General features: G+C 46.1%; 1 protein-coding gene across 7 annotated transcripts in view; it reads right to left on the bottom strand.

The window, feature by feature from the left end:
* Nucleotides 1-24,213, bottom strand: part of LOC143782312 (uncharacterized) — a 261,375-nt gene that overhangs the window by 178,880 nt on the left and 58,282 nt on the right. For all 7 annotated transcript variants that reach the window (XM_077269634.1, XM_077269639.1, XM_077269636.1 and 4 more), the window contains 2 exons: nucleotides 20,667-20,711; nucleotides 13,401-13,445 (listed from right to left, as the gene is read on the bottom strand). In XM_077269634.1, the coding sequence (XP_077125749.1) occupies nucleotides 13,401-13,445; nucleotides 20,667-20,711 (90 nt within the window). The remainder of the gene's footprint in view (nucleotides 1-13,400; nucleotides 13,446-20,666; nucleotides 20,712-24,213) is intronic.

Below are 24,213 nucleotides of genomic sequence, written 5' to 3'. Positions count from 1 at the left end.
GACAGAACTCCCGCTGTGATGTGGGCTCCAGCGGTGCCAGATTAGGCTATGCCAGATTCTAGCCTCCTATGGAGGCTATTGATGCATGGCAAAAGTAAAAAAAAAAAAAAAAAAAAAAAAAACTAAAAAAAATGAAAAAATAAAAATATAAAAGTTCAAATCACCTCCTTTCGCCCCATTAACAATAAAATTAAAAAAAAAAGAAAAGAAACCTACACATTTGGTATTGCCGCGTTCAGAATTGCCCGATCAATGGTAAAAAAAAAAAAAAATTAACTTGATTGCTAAACGGCGAAAAAAATTAAAAACATCAGAATTACTTTTTTTTGGTCGCCGCGTAATTGCATTAAAATGCAATAACGGGCGATCAAGAGAACGTATCTGCACCAAAATGTTATCATTAAAAACGTCAGCTCGGAGCGCAAAAAATAAGCCCTCACTCGACCCGAGATTACGAAAAAAACAACAGGATTTTTGGTTGCTTACTGTAAAATCTGCTTCTGGGAGCCTTCATTGGGGGACACCGGAACCATAGGGTGTATGCTGCTGCCACTAGGAGGCTGACACTATGCACAAAAAAGTTAGCTCGTCCTCTGCAGCATAAACCCCACCGACTGGCATTCTGAAACTCCAGTTAGTGAGAAAGCAGTAGGAAAAAAACAATATGGTTGAAAGAACATAACCACAAATATAAAAACTGTAAGCATGAAAACAGTCATAGGACATAGAACAACAGGAACTAAATAATGTGGGAGAGTGCTGTGTCCCCCAATGAAGGCGCCGAGAAACAGATTTTGCGGTAAGCAACCAAAAATCCTGTTTTCTCTATCGCCTCATTGGGGGACACAGAAACCATGGGATGTCCCAAAGCAATCCCTGGGGTGGGAAAAACGGACTTCCATCAGGTCAGAGGACTCCCCACTGCCGCCTGCAAGATCCTTCTGCCTAGGCTGGCGTCCGCCAAAATGTAGGTATGGGGCTTGTAAAATTTGGCGAACGTGGAAGACCAGGTTGCCGCTATGCAAAGCTGTAGGGCGGAAGACTTGTGGTGCACCGCCCAGAAGGCGCCCACTGCCCAGGTAGAGAGCCTTAATCCCAGGAGGGGCACTCTGTTCTTGACCCGGGAAGCCTACAAAATTGTCATTCTATTCCAGTGAGCAATAGTCGCCTTGGAAGCCAGCAGGCCTCTACGCGTGCCATCGGGAATGACGAAAGTGAATCAGTCTTCCGAAAAGAGGCCGTTCTAGCCAAGTAGATCCTCACCGCCCTGACGATGTCCAGCTTGTTCAACGATCGCTCCAGAGGATGAGTCGGAGCTGGACAAAAGGAGGGTAGGACGATGTTCTCGTTGAGGTGGAAGGTAGATACCACATTAGGAAGGCGGAGGCCTCAGGACCACCTTGTACTGGTGTATAACCAAGAAAGGAGGTCGACAAGAAAGGGCCGCCAACTCCGACACGCGTCGGATAGAGGTGTTGGCCACAAGAAAGGCCACCTTCCAAGATAGAACTGACAGGGAAACCTTCCTGAGAGGATCAAAGGGGGAACCCCTCAGAACCTCCAGAACAAGATTAAGATCCCATGAATCCACAGGAGCCTTGTGAAACGCGGTTGGACTCGCACCAACGGAAGTAAGTCTTCCAGGTACGATAGTAGATACTGGAAGGCAAAGGCTTCCTAGCTTGGATCATAGTGTGAATCACCCTATCTGAAAGGCCGGACGCTCTTAGAACTGCGGTCTCAACAGCCACGCCGTCAAACTAAGCGACCGAGAATTCGGGTGGCAGATCGGACCCTGAGACAGCAGTTCGAGTCTATATAATAGAAAAAAGAAGGGGCTGACAGCGCTCACTCAAGGGGGCGCCCATTCCACGTCCAGGGAACCATCCTGGAAACTTCAAACAGTCCAAAAGTAGATGAACAGCGCTCCAGCCGGATGTAATGATATCAAGAAGGTAGTTTATTTCGCCATGAATCCGCAACGTTTCGACCAGAACCTGGTCTTTTTCAAGCATGCTTGAAAAAGACCAGGTTCTGGTCGAAACGTTGCGGATTCATGGTGAAATAAACTACCTTTTTGATATCATTACACCCGGCTGGAGCGCTGTTCATCTACTTTTGAGCAGCTCGAGTCTGTCTGGAAGCCGCCAGGGGGCGTCCGCGAGATGATTGACGATCTCTGCAAACCAAGATCTCCTGGGCCAAGCCGGGGCGATCAGAATGACCGGCACCCCTTCCACCTTGCTTCCCAAGCTTTTGAAAAAGATCAAGGGCAGGGATGGAAACAGATAGGGGAGCACGAACTGCGACCAAGGAATGGCCAAAGCATCGACACCCACTGCGAGAGGATCGCAGGACCTGGTGACGAACCGAGGGACCTTCCTGTTCAATCGGGACGCCGTGAGGTCCACATCCGGAGTCCCCCATCGAAGACAAATCTGATGGATAGACCTCATGATGCAAGGCCCTCGCGGCTGAGGAAATCGGTGGCCTAATTGTCCACGCCGGGGATATGCACCACGGAAATCACCGGGACTGTTGCCTCTGCCCAAAGTAGGATCTTGGATATCTCGGCCGATGCCAGAGAGATCCGAGTCCCCCATTGGTGGTTGACATATGCCACTGCTGTGGCATTGTCCGTCTGTATTCGAATTGGCAGACCCCTGAGAATCCTTTCCCAGTGAAGAGGAGACAGGAAGATGGCCCGAATCTCGAGGATGTCGGCAGAGATGATTCCTGGGCCAACCAACGACCCTGAACAGTCAGGTGATGAAAAACCGCACTCCAGCCAGCAGAGAAGGCTGGCGTCCGTCGTCACCACCTGCCAGTGAACTGGTAGGAAGGACCTGCCCTGGGAGATAGAGGTGACGTCAGCCACCAGTTTAAGGACTGTTTGTCCCGGGGCGAGAGCCGAATCGAACGATCCAGGGAAAAGACAGACCTGTCCCACTGTGAGAGAACAGCCTGCTGAAGAGGTCTTGAGAGAAATTGGGAGAAGGGAATCGCTTCCAATGTTGCAACCATCCTCCCCAGAACCTTCATGGCCGATCGGAAGGAGGGAAGCCGAGGACCGTGGAGCAAGCGAACTTCCCGACGAAGAATGTTTCTCTTGTCTTCTGGAAGGAAGACTCCGGTCCGACGAGTGTCAAAGAGCATGCCCAGAAATACGAGGCGCTGAGAAGGAAAAAGGCAGGACTTCTTCCAGTTGACAAGCCACCCGAAACGAGCTAGGTTGTCAAGGACAATGGACAGACTTTCGTCTGAGGATGTTTTCGAGGTACGTAAAAAGTACCGGGCCTCTGATCCTCAAGATGGTTATCAGCGCTGCCATGATCTTCGTGAAAACCCTGGGAGCGGTTGCGAGACCGAACGGCAGGGTGACAAACTGAAAATGCTCCCAAGTACTGCAAAACGCAGGAATCTGATGTCCCGGGAAAATCGGGACATGAAGGTAGGCGTCCTGGATGTCTATGGAGCACAGAAATTCCTGAGCCTCCATGGAAGCAATTACTGAACGAAGGGATTCCATCCTGAAGTGTCTCAGACGAACCCTCTTGTTCAGCAATTTGAGATCCAGAATGGGACGAACCTTGCCGTGTTTTTTCAGTACCAGAAAAAGATTCGAATAGAACCCTGTGAACCTTTCTTTTTCTGGGATGGGTACGATTACCCCGGATTTGAGAAGGGAAGCGATGGCTGCAAAGAAAACCAGGACCAGAGCGGGGTCTCGGAGGTCGGGATTCGAAGAAACTATCCCGGGGCCGAGAAATTAACTCTATTTTGTATCCTGAGGATACAACTTTCCTGACCCATGCGTCCTCTACTGAGGAAATCCCGACGTCCCTGAAGAAGAGGAGACGGCTGCCCAGCTTGGGAATTGGGCTGGGGACTAGTCGTGAGTCATGCCGAGGTAGATCTTACAGTCCTAGACCTGGAGGATCTACCTTGGGAGTACCGGGAACGCCAGGAAGGAGTGGGTCTGAAGGATATCATCTTTTTCTCTTGCCGTGCCTGTGGCCTCTGCTGTTGGGAAAAGGAATCTGACGCCGCGAAACGACGAAAGGGCTGAAAGGATCGAAATTACCGTCTACGGGGTGGTCAGCGAGGTTTGGACTGGGGGAGAAGGGAACTTGTGCCCCCGATGGCATTCTTAATAATTTGGTCCAGCTTGGAACTGAAAAGACGTGATCCTTGAAAAGGCAGGCTGGTAAGGGACTTTTTTGTGACAAATCCGCTTGCAAGACCTTGAGCCAAAAGGTGCGACGTATGGCAACAACATTACTGGACGAATGAGCAGAACAAGACGAGGCATCCAGGGAGGCGGAAACCAAATATTCCCCAGCATGGGAAATCGGTGTAGCAAGATCCGCCAGCTGCTCTGGTGGAACTCCGGCCAGGATGCCCAGACGGAGTTGTTTGGACCATTCGGATATAGACTTCGCAACCCAGGTGGAAGCAAAGGCCGGACATAGGGTAGAGGCGGCCGCTTCGGAGGCCAACTTTGCAAAGGATTCTATGATTCTATTTTTGGAATCTTTCAGAGATGCTCCGCCGGACAGCGGAAGGACAGTGTTGGTGGACAGCCTGGAAACTGCAGGTTCCACAGAGGGAGAAGCAGTTCAGTTGGCAGTGAGCTCTGGAGAAAAAGGATATAAAAGCCAAGGCGCTTTCCTCTTTGAAAACGCCTGGTCGGATTCTCTCTTTCTCTGGCCAGGAGCTCATCAAATTCAGGATGAGGAGCGAAAACCTTGTTGGGTGGTTTAGACCGTCTAAACGAAACCGCCTGATCTGCGGGTTCCATAGAGGAATCTTTGATGCCACAGGTCTGATTGATAGCTCCAATGAGACTCTGAACCGTATTCCTCATGGTAGCGATTTGGTTGGAGTCCAGCTCCAAATTATTCTTCGAAGGCGCATCAGAGAACGCCTCGCCTGACTCAGGAGAGGAGGACCGGGGGGAAGCCGATCTCAGAGAAGGGCCATGAGGCGAAATGGAACGGGAAGAGGACTCAGACCGGCATTCCTGTCTGGATCTTTTGCGGCCTATATTGGAAGTCTTAGATGGAGCTTTCTGCGACCCGCTGGCTACTGTGGAAGTCTGCAGGGGCAGCTGATCAAGCACGGACACAAGGGTCTGAGACACCCGTGTTAGATCCGCTACCAATTGTGACAGAGGAGGCCCAGCGTGGGGTGGGGCTTCGCTCTCAGCAGGGGGGTCCTGGGAAGTGAACATAATGGGGTTGCTGCAGGCCTGACAGAGGGGAGAGGACTGACCTGATGGAAGCTTGCAGTTACAAGGCGAACACACAAAGTGTTTGACTAAAGGTACCTTCACACGAAGCGACGCTGCAGCGATAGCGACAACGATGCCGATCGCTGCAGCGTCGCTGTTTGATCGCTGGGGAGCTGTCACACAGACCGCTCTCCAGCGACCAACGATGCCGAGGTCCCCGGGTAACCAGGGTAAACATCGGGTTGCTAAGCGCAGGGCCGCGCTTAGTAACCCGATGTTTACCCTGGTTACCAGCGTAAAAGTAAAAAAAACAAACAGTACATGCTCACCTGCGCGTCCCCCAGCGTCTGCTTCCTGACACTGACTGAGCTCCGGCCCTAACAGCACAGCGGTGACGTCACCGCTGTGCTTTCACTTTCACTTTAGGGCCGGCGCTCAGTAAGTGTCAGGAAGCAGACGCTGGGGGACGCGCAGGTGAGCATGTACTGTTTGTTTTTTTTACTTTTACGCTGGTAACCAGGGTAAACATCGGGTTACTAAGCGCGGCCCTGCGCTTGGTAACCCGATGTTTACCCTGGTTACCAGTGTAAAACATCGCTGGTATCGTTGCTTTTGCTTTCAAACACAACGATACACGGCGATCGGACGACCAAATAAAGTTCTGGACTTTATTCAGCGACCAGCGACATCACAGCAGGATCCTGATCGCTGCTGCGTGTCAAACTAAACGATATCGCTAGCGAGGACGCTGCAACGTCACGGATCGCTAGCGATATCGTTACAAAGTCGTTTCGTGTGAAGGTACCTTAAGGCAGAAGAATTAGAGGAAGTAGTAGGAGGACGAATTAGACATGACGAACGGGTCCCTGACAAATGCCAGAAGGTTAGGGGACAGGAGGGCAGAGGAGAGTGTCAGTCTGCAGTGCAGAGCTACTCACGGCAGACGAAGCGGTTCCAGACGGAAAAAGCTGCCCAGCTTGTAGATGGTCCCCCAGGGAAGATAGCCATTCAGGTAGTAAGGTAATGCGACTCCTGCAGCGATCCAGTCAAGGGGACCTGGGACACGTTGTCGTCCGGGGAGCAGGTTGAGGTGGCGACTGCAGATGAGGACACCAGACTGTACGCTGAAAAGGGCGGAGAGAGGCGTGCGTGGCACCGAAATACAACTCTGCAGCGGCACCAAGAGAGGGGGCGGAGCTAGCCGCGCGGGTCAGGAGCACCAAAATGGCGCCGGTTAGTGGAGCTCGCCAAGGGAATGTTGGTCGGGCAGGACCGCCCGAGGAAAAAGGGAGTTGGCAGAGTCGCGCCGCCGAAAGTAGGCCGGGGCCTAAATTAGAGGCCGGCGACAGTCGGAGAGGGCCGTGGCGTCGGAAAATGGAAAAGCGCCAGTCAGAAAGGAACGTGGCCGCAGGAAAAGCAGCGCGGCTGCCTATAAGGCCACCGCGCAGGGCGCAGAGAACAGTGCAGACTGCCAAGAAGTAGCGCGGCCGCCTACAAAGGCCGTCACGCGAATGGATCGATGACCCCCGGCCCTCTCCTGGGTCCCCCTTGCTGCCTGTGGGCAAGAAATGAGGGGAAACGCCGACCAGGCCAAAAGCAGCCTGGAACTCTGCGCACCTCTGCGAACAAAAGGGAATCTCAAAGGACCCCCCATGACTACCCCGGATTTGAGGAGGGATTCAGAGGTACCCGAGGGTAGGAGTAGGAATACTCACCTTAAACATCCCATATGTTCGAGCTATATAAAGATTATTATTACTATTATTAATACAGGATGTAAAACCTCCAGGTGGTGAGCAGGCTTGGCTTTGGTGGCCAGCTTCAAGGACGTTGTAATGGTAACGTCAATCAGGGGTGGGCACAGTAGTTAAGCACAGGAGTGAGGATAATAGGGTCATTGGTCCCTGAAAGTTTACTGGCTATGCTTGAATGCCAAGTAAGTGTCTACCACCCCTTTATGGCTGTCTGTCCTGGTGCTGTATGTCAAAGCTGGGGATATCACAGCACTTGTGAATCCCAATGTACTAGCACTTCACCTGACTCCTACTGTTTTTACTTAAATCACAGGATTAAAACAAAGCTGTGGCCATTCTGACAACCAAAATAATGTGCCTTGCGTATTTATTCTAGTGCCTAGGTTTACTGTAGTTATGGTTGTGTTAAGATGGAGTGGGGGTCCGCCCCATGTCCAAAAGCCATGCTTGCGTGCATGTAAGTGTGGATGGATGGGTGGGTATGTGTGCATATGTGTGTGTGTATGTACAGTACAGACCAAAAGTTTGGACACCTCATTTAAAGATTTTTCTGTATTTTCATTGACTTTGAAAAATGTAAATTCACACTGAATGCATCAAAACTATGAATTAACACATGTGGAATTATATACTTAACAAAAAAGTGTGAAACAACTGAAATGCCTTATATTCTAGGTTCTTCAAAGTAGCCACCTTTTGCTTTGATGACTGCTTTGCACACTCTTGGCATTCTCTTGATGAGCTTCAAGAGGTAGTTACCGGGAATGGTTTTCACTTCACAGGTGTGCCCTGTCAGGTTTAATAAGTGGGATTTCTTGCCTTATAAATGGGGTTGGGACCATAAGTTGTGTTGTGCAGAAGTCTGGTGGATGCACAGCTGATAGTCCTACTGAATAGACTGTTAGCTGCTTTTTTCTTGTCATAATACAAATTCTAACAAAAACGAGTGGCCATCGTTACTTTAAGAAATGAAGGTCAGTCAGTATGAAAAATTGGGAAAACTTTGAAAGTGTCCCCTAGTGCAGTGGCAAAAACCATCAAGCGCTACAAAGAAACTGGCTCACATGAGGACCGCCCCAGGAAAGGAAGACCAAGAGTCACCTCTGCTTCTGAGGATAAGTTTATCCGAGTCACCAGCCTCAGAAATCGCAGGTTAACAACAGCTCAGATTAGAGACCAAGTCAATGTCACACAGCGTTCTAGCAGCAGACATCTCTACAACAACTGTTAAGAGGAGACTTTGTGCAGCAGGCCTTCATGGTAAAATAGATGATAGGAAACCATAGCTAAGGACAGGCAACAAGCAGAAGAGACTTGTTTGGGCTAAAGAACACAAGGAATGGACATTAGACCAGTGGAAATCTGTGCTTTGGTCTCAGGAGTCCAAATTTGAGATCTTTGGTAACAACCACCGTGTCTTTGTGCGACGCAGAAAAGGTGAACAGATGGACTCTACATGCCTGGTTCCCACCGTGAAGCATGGAGGAGGAGGTGTGATGGTGTGGGGGTGCTTTGCTGGTGACACTGTTGGGGATTTATTCAAAATTGAAGGCATACTGAACCAGCATGGCTACCACAGCATCTTGCAGCAGCATGCTATTCCATCCGGTTTGCATTTAGTTGGACCACCATTTATTTTTCAACAGGACAATGACCCCAAACACCTCCAGGCTGTGTAAGGGCTATTTCACCAAGAAGGAGAGTGATTGGGTGCTACGCCAGATGACCTGGCCTCCAGAGTCACCAGACCTGAACCCAATCGAGATGGTTTGGGGTGAGTTGGACCGCAGAGTGAAGGCAAAAGGGCCAACAAGTGCTAAGCATCTCTGGGAACTCCTCCTGTTGGAAGACCATTTCCAGTGACTACCTCTTGAAGCTCATCAAGAGAATGCCAAGAGTGTGCAAAGCAGTCAAAGCAAAAGGTGGCTACTTTGAAGAACCTAGAATATAAGACATTTTCAGTTGTTTCACACTTGTTTGTTAAGTATATAATTCCACATGTGTTAATTCATAGCTTTGATGCCTTCAGTGTAAATTTACAATTATCATAGTCATTAAAATACAGAAATAACTTTAAATGAGAAGGTGTGTCCAAACTTTTGATCGCGTGCGTGCATGTATGTATGTATGTATGTATGTATGTATGTATGTATGTGTGTGTATATATATATATATATATATATATATATATATATATATATATATATACACACATATATACATATACACACATATATACATATATACATACATATATACATATATACATACATACATACATACATACATACATACATACATACATACATATATATATATATATATATATATACACTCACCGGCCACTTTATTAGGTACACCATGCTAGTAACGGGTTGGACCCCCTTTTGCCTTCAGAACTGCCTCAATTCTTCGTGGCATAGATTCAACAAGGTGCTGGAAGCATTCCTCAGAGATTTTGGTCCATATTGACATGATGGCATCACACAGTTGCCGCAGATTTGTCGGCCGCACATCCCAAAGATGCTCCATACAAGGCAGGATGGATCCATGCTTTCATGTTGTTTACGCCAAATTCTGACCCTACCATCCGAATGTCGCAGCAGAAATCGAGACTCATCAGACCAAGCAACGTTTTTCCAATCTTCTACTGTCCAATTTCGATGAGCTTGTACAAATTGTAGCCTCAGTTTCCTGTTCTTAGCTGAAAGGAGTGGTACCCGGTGTGGTCTTCTGCTGCTGTAGCCCATCTGCCTCAAAGTTCGACGCACTGTGCGTTCAGAGATGCTCTTAGGCCTACCTTGGTTGTAACGGGTGGCGATTTGAGTCACTGTTGCCTTTCTATCAGCTCGAACCAGTCTGCCCATTCTCCTCTGACCTCTGGCATCAACAAGGCATTTCCGCCCACAGAACTGCCGCTCACTGGATTTTTTTTCTTTTTCGGACCATTCTCTGTAAACCCTAGAGATGGTTGTGCGTGAAAATCCCAGTAGATCAGCAGTTTCTGAAATACTCAGACCAGCCCTTCTGGCACCAACAACCATGCCACGTTCAAAGGCACTCAAATCACCTTTCTTCCCCATACTGATGCTCGGTTTGAACTGCAGGAGATTGTCTTGACCATGTCTACATGCCTAAATGCACTGAGTTGCCGCCATGTGATTGGCTGATTAGAAATTAAGTGTTAACAAGAAGTTGGACAGGTGTACCTAATAAAGTGGCCAGTGAGTGTATATATATATATACACACATACACACACACGTGTATAAGTGTCTCAAAATTCTGATGAATCAAGTTGTTCCCCAACTTTTTTCTTTTGTGGAGTACTTAAGGTCCAGGTTTATAGTGGAAAAACAAAAAAGTGTCAAGTGATTTGAAAAATTACATAAAAGATGCATTTCAAGACATTAATACCCAAAGAGACTTGTGCAAAAATGTTTGTCGAAGCATAAGAGGCAGACTTCAAAGCTGTGCAAATTGTGATGGAAAACAGTTTGACCACCTGTGTTGATAAATTTTATTCTGAACAATAATACAAAAGCCCTTAAATTTTAATTGTCAATGTTAAGCTTGTGTTAGTAAATATAATTTTATATATAAATCAAAATAAATATTATTTTCTGTCCACCTACTTTGGACCACCCTGTATATAGTAAAGGGAACACAGATTGTGAATGAATTTCTCCTGCTGTTGTGCAAATGGAATAGATACCAGGTAGAAATGATAGTCAATTAGCAAGACAACCCCTATAAAAAATAGTTATGCAGTGGGTGACTACAGATCATTTCTCTGTTCTCACCCTTTTTGGCTGTTCGGGTCACTTTTGCATTTTGTCATTGCTCTCATCCCAAGAGGTACTGTACAGTATCATGAGGTGGTGTCTACAATCCACAGAAATTGCTCAGGTAGTGCAGCTCATCCAGGATGTCACATCAATGACAGCTGTGGCAAGAAGGGTAGATGTGTCTGTCAGCCTCCTTTGTGCAAGGAGAATCAAGAGGAGCCCTGCACAATGATCTCCAGCAGGCCACTAACATCCATATGTCTGCTCAAATTGTCAGAAACAGACCCCATGAGGGTGGTATGAGGGCCTGACGTCCACAAGTGGGTGCTCTGCTTACAGCTCAACACGGTGCAGGGCGACCGGCATTTGCCAGAGAACATCAAAATTGGCACATTCGACAGTAGCTCCCTGTGCTCTTCACCGATGATAGCAGATTCAAATTGAACACATGTGACAGAGTCTGGAGGCGCCGTGGAGAACATTCTACTACCTGCAACATCCTCCAGCATGACTGGTTTCACAGTGGGTCAGTAATGATGTAGGAAGGCAGTTTTTTGGAGGGCCGCACAGCCCTCCATATGCTAGCCAGAGGTAATTTGACGGTCATTAGGTACTGGTATGAGATCCTCAGATGCACTGTGAGACCATATATGCAGGGGAACTGGGTCCTGGGTTCCTTCTGATACAGGTCAATGGTAGACCTCATGTGGCTCAAGTGTGTCAGCAGTGCCTTCATGATAAAGGCACTGAAGCTATGGACTGGCCTGCCCGTTCCCCAGACCCAAACCCAAATGAGCACATATGGGACATCTTGTCTCGTTCCATCCACCAACGCCACGTTGCACCACAGACTGTCCAGGAGTTGAGTGATGCTTTTATCCAGGTCTGGGAGGAGAGCTCTCAGGAGAACATCCAACGCATCAGCATGTCCAGAAATTGTAAGGGGGGGGGGGGGGTCAAAAGAGGCACGTGGAGGCCACACACACTGAGGACAATTTCCTTGTCTTCAGGCATTTACACTGAAGTTGGATCAGCCAGTAATTTGATTTTCCACTTTGATTGTGAGTAGTATTACAAATCCAGACCTCCATGGGATATTAGTTTGGATTTACACCGATCACTATTGTGTTTTTTTGGTCTAAACACATTACACTATGTAATGAATAAAGATTTGCAACTTGAATATTTCCTTCAGCGATATCTAGGATGTGATATTTTAGGGTTTCCTTTGTCTTTTTTGAGCAGTGTATATTTATTAATAATAATATTTATTTATATAGCGCTGACATATTCCGCAGCGCTTTACAGTTTAACAGTTTCAAACAACAATCATAGGTAACAATGTTAGCAATACAATAATAAAGCAAAATAAGATGACCCTGCTCGTGAGAGCTTACAATCTACAATGAGGTGGGGGAGATACAAAGTACAGGTGTGTATTTACAATGATGTATTTACAATGATGGTCCAGCCATCTTCAGGGGGTGGGGGATAGATGGAGATAGTGAGATTTATTACTTTAGCTTCAGGCATAAAGACATTATCTCAATTTACCTTTATTTTCATCTATGAGTTGTGAATTAAAACTTCCCTATCCTTCCCTGACCACACTACCTAGCTGCTTTACTTTTCCTCCTAATTTTTGACAACGCTTCAGTTGAGAATCTCAGTGGATGCTGAAATGCTTGCGTCAAAGGGCAATAGCTGCGTCCACTGTATCCGCCTCCTGCCTGAAATGACATTCCCTTCATTGGCTGGCTAGACCCTGCGCGATGCACACAATGACAGCAATCTCTTGGTGACTCAGATCAGCAGTCACAGGCGCTGTGTCAGAGTACCTGGCGTACAGAGACAAGTGACATCACATTATCTAATGCTCAGGTTGTTCTAGACATGGTGATAACCTTATAATTGTAGCTTTTTCTAATAACTGTTTTCACATAAAAACAGCGTTTTTAGTTAAACATTTTGCAGTTTTTTTTAGTTATAGTAAGGAAATTAAAGTTTAATTTGTCTGCTGATTGCTGGTCTAATGCCATGCAATAATTGTGTGTTGCTGGGTATTAGACCCCATTTCTCTTTTCTCTGATATGTTCGATCATTTCAGAATTAGAGAAATTAATTTTAAATCTGACCTTTTTGTTTTGTAATCACCGTTATTCGGTGAATAATGGCGATCATTTGACAGGGGACCGTAAAAACAGTCCCTGATCAGGTTCTTAGGGTCTCCACTATCCCCGGTTGCTGAGCCCATGGAGATTTTTTGGACGTTGGGGGTGCCATATCCTTAAAGGGCAATGCGGTCACTGGAGCAGCCTCTGTCGCCTGCCTGAAACGAAGGTCAGTAACTTTCTCTTAAGGGGTTGGGCTACAGTGCCACAACTATAGCGCTCTTACAGCGGCTCAGATCAGCAGTAATGAGCCGACAGAACACATTGTCAAGTATGCAGTGTAAGCACCTGGTGTCCAGACACCAGTGACATCACTTTCCCTTTATGATGCCCTTGGTGTTCCCTTTATTGCCACATGACAAATCTTGACTGGACATAGAGATTCTGCCACTTGAGAAATAGCAAGTATTATAAACTCATTAACTAAAGGAAAATGTAAAATAAATATCTGCATACCTGGTTGAACATTCCCTGCAGGGTTCACGTTCCTTACTGCTTGAGCTTAAAAAGAACAAAAAAATTAGGTCACCAACACAGTTGTGATAAGAAATTTCTTAATGAAAGCACTATTCATTTAGTCTACATTATATGCTACTAAAATAGGTTATTTGGGATTTAAGAACGTATGACCTTTTCTTAGGACATGCAATCGGGGCTTGATGGTTTTAAGGTCCGATCCGCGTTCATTAGAATAAAGGGTCTGAAGGGCTCATGGCACTAAGCTGTAGTACAAGGCACAGCCATCAGATAGACAAGACACTACGTCTATATAAATGAAAGGGATGCAGAGCTCAATTCTGTTGGTGTACACAAACTCCACTGATCACACACGGACTTACGTCCCAGATAACGTTCTCGAGCTCTTATGTTTAAGGTGTTTTAACAGAGCTGTTGTTGCACATTATGTGAAAAACAAGCAATATCAATAGGCCTTGCTGTCAGGGCTCCACTCTTACAGGGTTTAATTGCACCTGACAACAGTTCTACTAGTCCTGTTTAGTAAAATTAACTATTAAAAAAAACGTGAAGGAAGCCCGAGTGACCCGTTATAAGTAATGGGATCTCTGAGGTTCCCTTAGGAACGTCTGGGAAAAAAAAAAAATACACTGAGTAAGTCACTGGACCTGTAAAAAAATGAACTAAATGATTGATAACTATCACATGTATTTGAATAAGAATGACAGCACCAACAAATCGAATCGTGATCAACCAAATATTTAAAAAATACCAAACGCACAGAGATTACCTATGAAATGTCCACTTTTTACTGTGGACAAAAAGTAAAAAAAATAAACCAAAGCGCAAAAAGATACAATTCTAAAACAAAGCCAACTGACTATATACACAAATTAGACATGCCCACAATCTCCTACCCTCAGCTGCCTAAACGGAGAAATATAACTTGCAATTGAAATACAAACATGCCTATAAAAATACCATCAAATAAAGAAGTGTGTTGCCAGCACAAGTAACCAGAAGCAAAAGTAAATAGAAGTGAAAACGGAAGGGACCTATAATGTGAGGCAATAAGAGGATAAGGAGAAAAGACCCCACAGGCATTGCCACCCAATCTGAAATAAAAAAAAGTCTATGAATATACTAGTCTATTATGTTAGGTATTCTGTAAACTGTCATTATTCAGGCGGATGAGGATAGACGTTGCCTTATTTAGTGTTGGTACGCCTAATATAAACATAGAACTTAATGGCTTTTTAATTGTTTTTAAAATTACTTTTTGTGCTTTTTTGTCTTTTCATGTCAACAACAAAACAAACAAAAATAAACATTAGACAGGTGATCCCTATGCATTTGCATACTTTTTCTTCGGCTTTTTACCATCAGATGGCACCTATAGATGAATATGCTTGTGACATTCGCTGAGTATTAGTCAAACACTGGCATATTTTGCTGGTTGACAAAGATTTAAAAAGGATAGACCTTCTGACTATGGCAACATACCTACCATAGGGGTCTCAATCTAAAGAACATCTTGGTGTCGAGGCATTGGAAACAAATTACAATGATTCGTGGGTACCAAACCAAGTTCTTGGATCACGTAAATATGGGCATTTGCAAAACGTTAATTTATGCCAACTAAGACAGAGCTTCAAACTCCTCTTGTTTTAAGGAATTATTCCTTTAAATGGTTTATTAATTGTACCACATCTGGTGTAACTGAAATAGCGATGTGTCCATGAGTAATAGCAAAAGATAAGGGATGGCACAATTGGTAAGGCAATTTCTCCAGAGTGCGCCAATTATCCTCATGTAGTCAGAAACTGTTTGGGCAAACATCAAAGCTCCAAACACATGGGTGTTATGACTTTTGGAAGAACAATTTTGTCTGGAAACATTGTGAACAACATGTAACATTTGCAGTGCCCCCCTCCCAAAAAAAGTCACCCCATTTCAGAAACTAGATCAGCATGCCATCACTTCAATCGGGGAGACTGTCCATAAAGGAATCATCTTGTACATCGATCCCCTGATGGACCATTACCATTAGAGGGGGAAAATGCATTGGGATAGAAATAAAAATCATCAATGATAAGTATCTTATAGACATCATCCATATGTCTGTTATTTACGTATAAGTATATTCCTGTACTTGTACACTGTTCCAAATTATTATGCAAATAATATTTCCTCATATTTTCTCTAAATTACCTATCTGAATTGCAGTCATTGTTATTTTCCAGTCATCTACTATTCTAGTATAATTGCAATGTTTTGGAACAAACTGCCTATGAAAACAGTATCTTGTTAAAAAAAATAAACACTCAAAATGCATGTTCCAAATTATTATGCACAGCAGAGTTTTCAACCTTTTTTTATTTTATTTTGAACAAAAAAATGGTCGATTGTGAAGTTATAATATAAGCATTATCAGCTTATTACCAAATGAAATCAAACAGTTTTCAACTTTATTCTAGGTGATGTTACATTTGCACATAGGACCCCTTGTTCGAAAGAAGCTTCTGAACTCTCTCGTCCATTGAATTTGTCAGTTTTTGGATGGTTTCTGCTTCAATTGTTTTGCATGTGGACAGAATACCCTCCCAGAGCTGTTACTAAGATGTGAACTGCCTCCCGCCATCATAGACACTCCTTTTGATGATGCTCCAAAGGTTCTCAATGGGGTTAAGGTCAGGGAAAGATGGTGGCCACACCATAAGTTTGTCCTCTTTTATGCCCATAGCAGCCAGAGATGAGACGGTGCATTATCATGCATGAAAATGATCTTGCTGCGGAAAGCACGGTTCTTCCTCTTGAACCATGGCAGGAAGTGTTGTTTTAGAAACTCCACATAGATTATGGAGTTCATCTTTACCCCTTCAGGGATCATAAAGGGGCCGACAATCTCTTTCCCCATGATTCCAGCCCAAAACATTACTCCACCTCCTCCTTGTTGGCGCCTTGGCCGTGCTTTCATGGGGTGTCCATCAACCAGCCATTCTCCACTCCATCCATCTGGACCATCGAGCGTTGCACAGCACTCATCGGTGAACAAAACAGTTTGGAAGTCAGTCTTGATGTATCATTTGGCCCACTGGAGCCGTTTCTGCTTGTGTGCAGTGGATAGAGGTGGTCGACAGGATGGCTTACGCACAGCTGCAAACCTCTGAAGGACCCTGCATATTGTTGTTCTGGGGACGTTGGAGGCACCAGCAGCTTCAAAAACTTGCCTGCTGCTATGACAAGGCATTTTTGCAGCTGCTCTTTTAACCTCATGCAATTGCCTATTGGAAAGAGTCCTCAATTTTTCCTTATCAGCACGCACACGCGTGTGCTGGGAATCAGCTACATACTTCTTGATTGTGCGATGATCACGATGAAGTATCTTGGCAATGTTGATTGTAGTCATGCCTTGACCTAAATACTCCACAATTTGTTGCTTCTCAGCAGCCGACACATCCTTTTTCTTTCCCATTTTGGCAAAAAATGTAGGCTGCTTAATAATGTGGAACAGCCTTCTTAAGTAGTCTTGCCTTTATTTGGACACACCTGCCAAACTAATTTGCACAGGTATCTGCAATTGCTTTCAGTGATATAAAGAGCCCTGACACACATCACCATCAATGAGTTTAAATGGCAAACAAAAAAATTCTAACCTTATCACTCCTAAACTCTTTGTGCATAATAATTTGGAACACAGTGTATATGTCCCCTATGGGCAATGTAGCATAATATTTTGTCACATTGTTACCCCTGGGCAGATAATTTTATTGCTGGTTTAATGATATGGTGATAATCCTGCACTAGGCTAGGCATAGGTCTGGTGAACCGGAATTTCATTATACCGTAATTTCTTTAGGTCCTTTGGATATGTGCAATGGATTAGTGTGAGCTATGCGGGTAACATATCAAAGCGTTCTGAATGCCTATAGTTTATGTGGTCATTTACCGGTTTATGAGTATCAGAGAAGCTTATTTTGAAATGCACCATTAAGGCCATGGGGGCTTGTGCAATATACCCCCACTTTGGTTCTTTGAGGGATTATACAGTCATATACAGGTGCTTCTCACAATGGTAGAATATCATCAAAAAGTTAAATTTATTTCAGTTCTTCAATACAAAAAGTGAAACATTATATAGAGTCATTACAAACAGTGATCTGTTTCAAGTGTTTATTTATGTTAATGTTGATTATGGCTTAGGGTACCGTCACACAGTGGCATTTTTATCGCTACGACGGCACGATTCGTGACGTTCTAGCGACATCTATACGATCTCGCAGTGTCTGACACGCTACTGCGATCAGGCACCCAGCTGAGAATCGTACGTCGTAGCACATCGTTTGAAACTTTCTTTCGTCGCTGGATCTCCCGCTGTCATCGCTGGATCGTTGTGTGTGACAGCGATCCAGCGATGCGTTCGCTGGTAACCAGGGTAAACATCGGGTTACTAAGCGCAGGGCCGCGCTTAGTAACCCGATGTTTACCATGGTTACCAGCGTAAAAGTAAAAAAAAAAAAAAACGTACATACTCACCATCTGATGTCCGTCAGGTCCCTTGCCGTCTGCTTTCCGCTCTGACTGTCTGCCGGCCGGAAAGTGAGAGCAGATCACAGCGGTGACGTCGCCGCTGCGCTCTGCTCTCACTGTACGGCCGGATCTCAGTCAGAGCAGGAAGCAGACGGCAAGGGACCTGACGGACATCAGATGGTGAGTATGTACGGTTTGTTTTTTTTTACTTTTACGCTGGTAACCACGGTAAACATCAGGTTACTAAGCGCGGCCCTGCGCTTAGTAACCCGATGTTTACCCTGGTTACCCGGGGACTTCGGCATCGCTCCAGCGCCGTGATTGCAACGTGTGACCACAGTCTACGACGCTGGAGCGATAATCATACGACGCTGCGACGTCACGAATCGTGCCGTCGTAGCGATGTAAATGGTACTGTGTGACGGTACCCTTACAGCCAGTGAAAACCCAAGTATCATTATCTCAGTAAATTAGGATAATTAACTAAAAACACCTGCAAAGGCTTCCTAAGCATTTCAAAATGCCCCTTAGTCTGTTTCAGTAGGCTCCACAATCATGGGGAAGACTTGTCCAGAAGGCAGTCTTTGACATACACCACAAGGAGGGTAAGCCACTAAAGGTCATTGCTAAAAAAGCTGGCTGTTCACAGAGTGCTGTATACAAGTATATTAATGGAAAGTTGAGTGGAAGGAAAAAGTGTTCTAGAAAAAGGTTCACAAGCAACCGGGATAACCGCAGCCTTGAAAGGAATGTTAAGGAAAGGCCATTCAAAGATTTGGGGGAGATTCACAAGGAGTGGACTGCTGCTGGAGTCATTGCTTCAAGAGCCACCACACACAGATGTATCCAGGACATGGGCTACAAGTGTCGCATTTCTTGTGTCAAGCCACTCTTGACCAATAGACAACGCCAGAAGCATCTTACCTGGGCCAAGGAGAAAAAGAACTGAACTGTTGCTCAGTGGTCCAAGGTGTTGTTTTCAGATGAAAGTAAATTTTGCATTGCATTTGGAAATCAAGGTCCCAGAGTCTGGAGGAAGAGTGGAGACGCACACAATCCAAGCTGCTGGAGGTCTTGTGTGAAGTTTCCACAATCAGTGATGGTTTGGTGAGTCATGTCATCTGCTAGTGTAGGACCACTGTGTTTTATCAAGACCAAAGTCAGCGCAGCCGTCTACCAGGAAATTTTAGAGCAATTCATACTGCCCTATGCCGACAAGCTTTTTGGAGATGGAAATTTCATTCTCCAGCAGTACTTGGCATTTGTCCACACTGCCAAAAGTACCAATACCTGGTTTAAGAAAACAACAGTATCACTGTGCTCGATTGGCCAGCAAACTCACCAGACCTTAACCCCATAAAAAACCTATGGGGCATTGTCAAGAGGAAGATGAAAGACACCAGGCTCAACAATGCAGAGGAGCTGAAGGCTGCTATCAAAGCAACCTGGGCTTCCATAACACCTCACCAGTGCCACAGGCTGATCGCCTCCATGCCAGGCTGCATTGATGAAAAAGTAGCCCCGACCAAGTATCGAGTGCCTTTCCTGAACATACATTTCAGTAGTCTAACATTTTAGACTTGAAAATCATTTTTCAAGCTGGTGTTATAAAGTATTCTAATTTACTGAGGTAATGACTTTCAGGTTTTCATTGGCTGTAAGCAATAATCATCAACATTAACAGAAATAAACACTTGAAATAGATCACTCTGTTTGTAATGACTATATAATATATGCGTTTCACTTTTTGTATTGAAGAACTGAAATAAATTAACTTTTTGATGATATTCTAATTTTGTAAAAAGCACCTGTATCTTTGATCTAGTTACAAATACACTCACAATACTACTTATTTATAGAGGTATATGGGAACCATTTACTAAGGTTATATGATCGACTCCATTTGGGTCTTGGACACCACTATATTTACATATATATGGACATGCCAGTTATGGTTCTTTTCAGGCGAGCTATAACCCTGTTAGTTCTGATGAAGACATCTTCGTGCAGGGTTTGATAGGGTCAATGAGCACAAGCCTACGTCAAACAGAGGGCGCCATGTCGTTTCTATGGGTGCCAACCTTCGCAGCAAGGTAGGGAGATTATCAGGTGAAAATTAGGGTCATTATCCCTACCTCACAAAAAAGAGACCTACCCAGCCTGGCAATCATCAACATCTGCCTGATATCGTAGCTACTGCCTAGCACCTATAACCCACATTTTTTTAATTTGATGAAATAGTTTTGTACTACCTGGAACCACGTAGCCCATAACTGACATACCTTGTGTGTGTATTGTTCCTCTATATTGCATTTTTTTTTAAAGATATCCATGTTTGTGATGTTTTTGTGACATGTACACCTATGTTTGCCATTCACTAACCATGGTGGTATTGCTTCTTTGCAGGGTCTAATAGGATCAGTGAGCGTGAGCCGACATCGAGCGGGAAAGCCATATCGCCTCATTGGGTGCCAACCTCCTCGGTAAGGTAGGGAAACCACTAGACCTTTAATTAGGGTCCGTATCCCTATCCACTCACATTGTATGACCCAATGCAATTCACCAGCCCCCCCCCCCCCCTTTTTAAAAAATGAATAATTAAGTGTGTGTATATAGTAGGTGGGTCTTTTTAATGATTTCATAATAAAAAGTACCCTGTAAGTTATTATTCCAATTCTGTGGTCATATACTATGATTAGGACACATGGCAAGGCTCAAAAGAGAAGCATTACTTACCGTATGGGATGAAGGGTTTACTTATTGTGGTTGGCTTTTGCACAGCTAAGAAAAAGCAAAAATAATCAAAAATTAACCTCATATTACAAATTACAATCAGAGAATTCATCTTCAGGTGTAACAACCATTTCGACCTCACTGGTATTTTCCAGAAATTAGTGCATAGTGGACATTACATAATGAAAATTGCAAATATACCATTTTAGTGGCCAGTGTATAGAAAGGTTGCGTTCCGCCCCTATGTTGCTTAAGGTACCTTCACACTAAACGACTTTGCAGCGATAACGATAGCGATCCGTGACGTTGCAGCGTCCTGGATAGCGATATCGTTGTGTTTGACACGCAGCAGCGATCTCGATCCTGCTGTGATATCGCTGGTCGTTGCTGAAAGTCGAGAACTTTATTTGGTCGTCAGATCGGCGTGTATCGTCGTGTTTGACAGCAAAAGCAACGATGCCAGCAATGTTTTACAATGGTAACCAGGGTAAATATCAGGTTACTAAGCGCAGGGCCGCGCTTAGTAACCCGATATTTACCCTGGTTACCATTGTAAATGTAAAAAAAACCAGTACATACTCACCTTCTGATGTCCGTCAGGTCCCTGGCCGTCTGCTTCCCGCACTGACTGAGCGCCGGCCGGCCGTAAAGCACAGCACAGCGGTGACGTCACCGCTGTGCTCTGCTTTTACTTTACGGCCGGCCGGCGCTCACAGTCAGTGCGGGAAGCAGACGGCCAGGGACCTGACGGACATCAGAAGGTGAGTATGTACTGTTTTTTTTTACATTTACAATGGTAACCAGGGTAAACATCGGGTTACTAAGCGCGGCCCTGCGCTTAGTAACCCGATGTTTACCCTGGTTACCCGGGGACCGGCATCGTTGTTCGCTCGAGAACTGTCTGTGTAACAGCTCTCCAGCGACCACACAGCGACGCTGCAGCTATCGGCATCCTTGTCGATATCGCTGCAGCGTCGCTTAATGTGACGGTACCTTTAGGTTTGGACGCTCCATGCCAGGGCAGTTTTCAGCTGATTAGTGGGTGTGAAGGGTGTCAAACTCCCACCGATATATTAATGACCTAACCAGCAGATAAGTCATCAATCATAAGGTCCTGGACAACCGCAGGCTTCTCCCCTCTAAGAATGCCATACATGTTGATGCCAACTGAAGGGAGCCATTTGGCTTTGGGAGCATTGATTTTATTGGATTGTTTTTTTGGAGCTATGTCGTTTCCCAGCATCTTGCAGCTACTAGTAGCACTGAAAACCTATATTTTTTGGATGACATATCTGAGTAGAGGCTTGTTTTCTTAGAGGAGGTAAAGATTTTAGCAGTGCCATTTGAGGGTACATAACTTTATTTACATGGCTTTTTATTTGGTTCATTGGGAGACAAAATGTATGGTTTTGTACTGTTTTACGATGGTCACCATGCAATAAAACAGACAAGACAACTTTATTCTTTGGGTCAGCATGAATACTACTATATAACTGTCTAAGGGGTACTTCCGTCTGTCTGTCTTTCTGTCTGTCCTGGAAATCCCGCGTCGCTGATTCGTCTCGCCAGCTGCCTGTCCTGGCTGCCGCGACCAATCAGTGACGGGCACAGTCCGGCCAAGAATTAGTCCCTCCCTACTCCCGTCCAGACAGTGCCCGGCGCCCGCTCCATACTCCCCTCCACTCAGCGCTCACACAGGGTTAATGACAGCTTTAACGGACCGCGTTATGCCGCGGGTAACGCACTCCATTAATGCTGCTATTAACCCTGTGTGACCAAATTTTTACTATTGATGCTGCCTATGCAGCATCAATAGTAAAAAGATCTAATGTTAAAAATTAAAAAAAAAACTAAAAACCTGCTATTCTCACCTGCCATCGTCCGCCGAGGCGCTCACAGTTGCCGCCAGCTTCCATTCCCAGAGATGCATTGCGAAATTGCCCAGAAGACTTAGCGGTCTCGCGAGACCGCTAAGTCATCTGGGTAATTTCGCAATGCATCGCTGGGAACGGAAGCTGGCGGCAGCCGCGCATAGACACAGCTTCACTGGACAACGGCGGGTGAGTATATAACTTTTTTATTTAAATTTTTTTTCTTCAGGGATATGGTGCCCACACTGCTATACACTGGCGTGGGCAGTGCTATACACTGGCGTGGGCAGTGCTATACACTGGCGTGGGCAGTGCTATACACTGGCGTGGGCAGTGCTATACACTGGCGTGGGCAGTGCTATACACTGGCGTGGGCAGTGCTATACACTGGCGTGGGCAGTGCTATACACTGGCGTGGGCAGTGCTATACACTGGCGTGGGCAGTGCTATACACTGGCGTGGGCAGTGCTATACACTGGCGTGGGCAGTGCTATACACTGGCGTGGGCAGTGCTATACACTGGCGTGGGCAGTGCTATACACTGGCGTGGGCAGTGCTATACACTGGCGTGGGCAGTGCTATACACTGGCGTGGGCAGTGCTATACACTGGCGTGGGCAGTGCTATACACTGGCGTGGGCAGTGCTATACACTGGCGTGGGCAGTGCTATACACTGGCGTGGGCAGTGCTATACACTGGCGTGGGCAGTGCTATACACTGGCGTGGGCAGTGCTATACACTGGCGTGGGCAGTGCTATACACTGGCGTGGGCAGTGCTATACACTGGCGTGGGCAGTGCTATACACTGGCGTGGGCAGTGCTATACACTGGCGTGGGCAGTGCTATACACTGGCGTGGGCAGTGCTATACACTGGCGTGGGCAGTGCTATACACTGGCGTGGGCAGTGCTATACACTGGCGTGGGCAGTGCTATACACTGGCGTGGGCAGTGCTATACACTGGCGTGGGCAGTGCTATACACTGGCGTGGGCAGTGCTATACACTGGCGTGGGCAGTGCTATACACTGGCGTGGGCAGTGCTATACACTGGCGTGGGCAGTGCTATACACTGGCGTGGGCAGTGCTATACACTGGCGTGGGCAGTGCTATACACTGGCGTGGGCAGTGCTATACACTGGCGTGGGCAGTGCTATACACTGGCGTGGGCAGTGCTATACACTGGCGTGGGCAGTGCTATACACTGGCGTGGGCAGTGCTATACACTGGCGTGGGCAGTGCTATACACTGGCGTGGGCAGTGCTATACACTGGCGTGGGCAGTGCTATACACTGGCGTGGGCAGTGCTATACACTGGCGTGGGCAGTGCTATACACTGGCGTGGGCAGTGCTATACACTGGCGTGGGCAGTGCTATACACTGGCGTGGGCAGTGCTATACACTGGCGTGGGCAGTGCTATACACTGGCGTGGGCAGTGCTATACACTGGCGTGGGCAGTGCTATACACTGGCGTGGGCAGTGCTATACACTGGCGTGGGCAGTGCTATACACTGGCGTGGGCAGTGCTATACACTGGCGTGGGCAGTGCTATACACTGGCGTGGGCAGTGCTATACACTGGCGTGGGCAGTGCTATACACTGGCGTGGGCAGTGCTATACACTGGCGTGGGCAGTGCTATACACTGGCGTGGGCAGTGCTATACACTGGCGTGGGCAGTGC

The sequence above is a fragment of the Ranitomeya variabilis genome, chromosome 6 (assembly GCF_051348905.1).
Source record: "Ranitomeya variabilis isolate aRanVar5 chromosome 6, aRanVar5.hap1, whole genome shotgun sequence".
Lineage (NCBI taxonomy): Eukaryota > Metazoa > Chordata > Amphibia > Anura > Dendrobatidae > Ranitomeya > Ranitomeya variabilis.
This window is presented reverse-complemented; position numbering and strand designations above follow the sequence as displayed.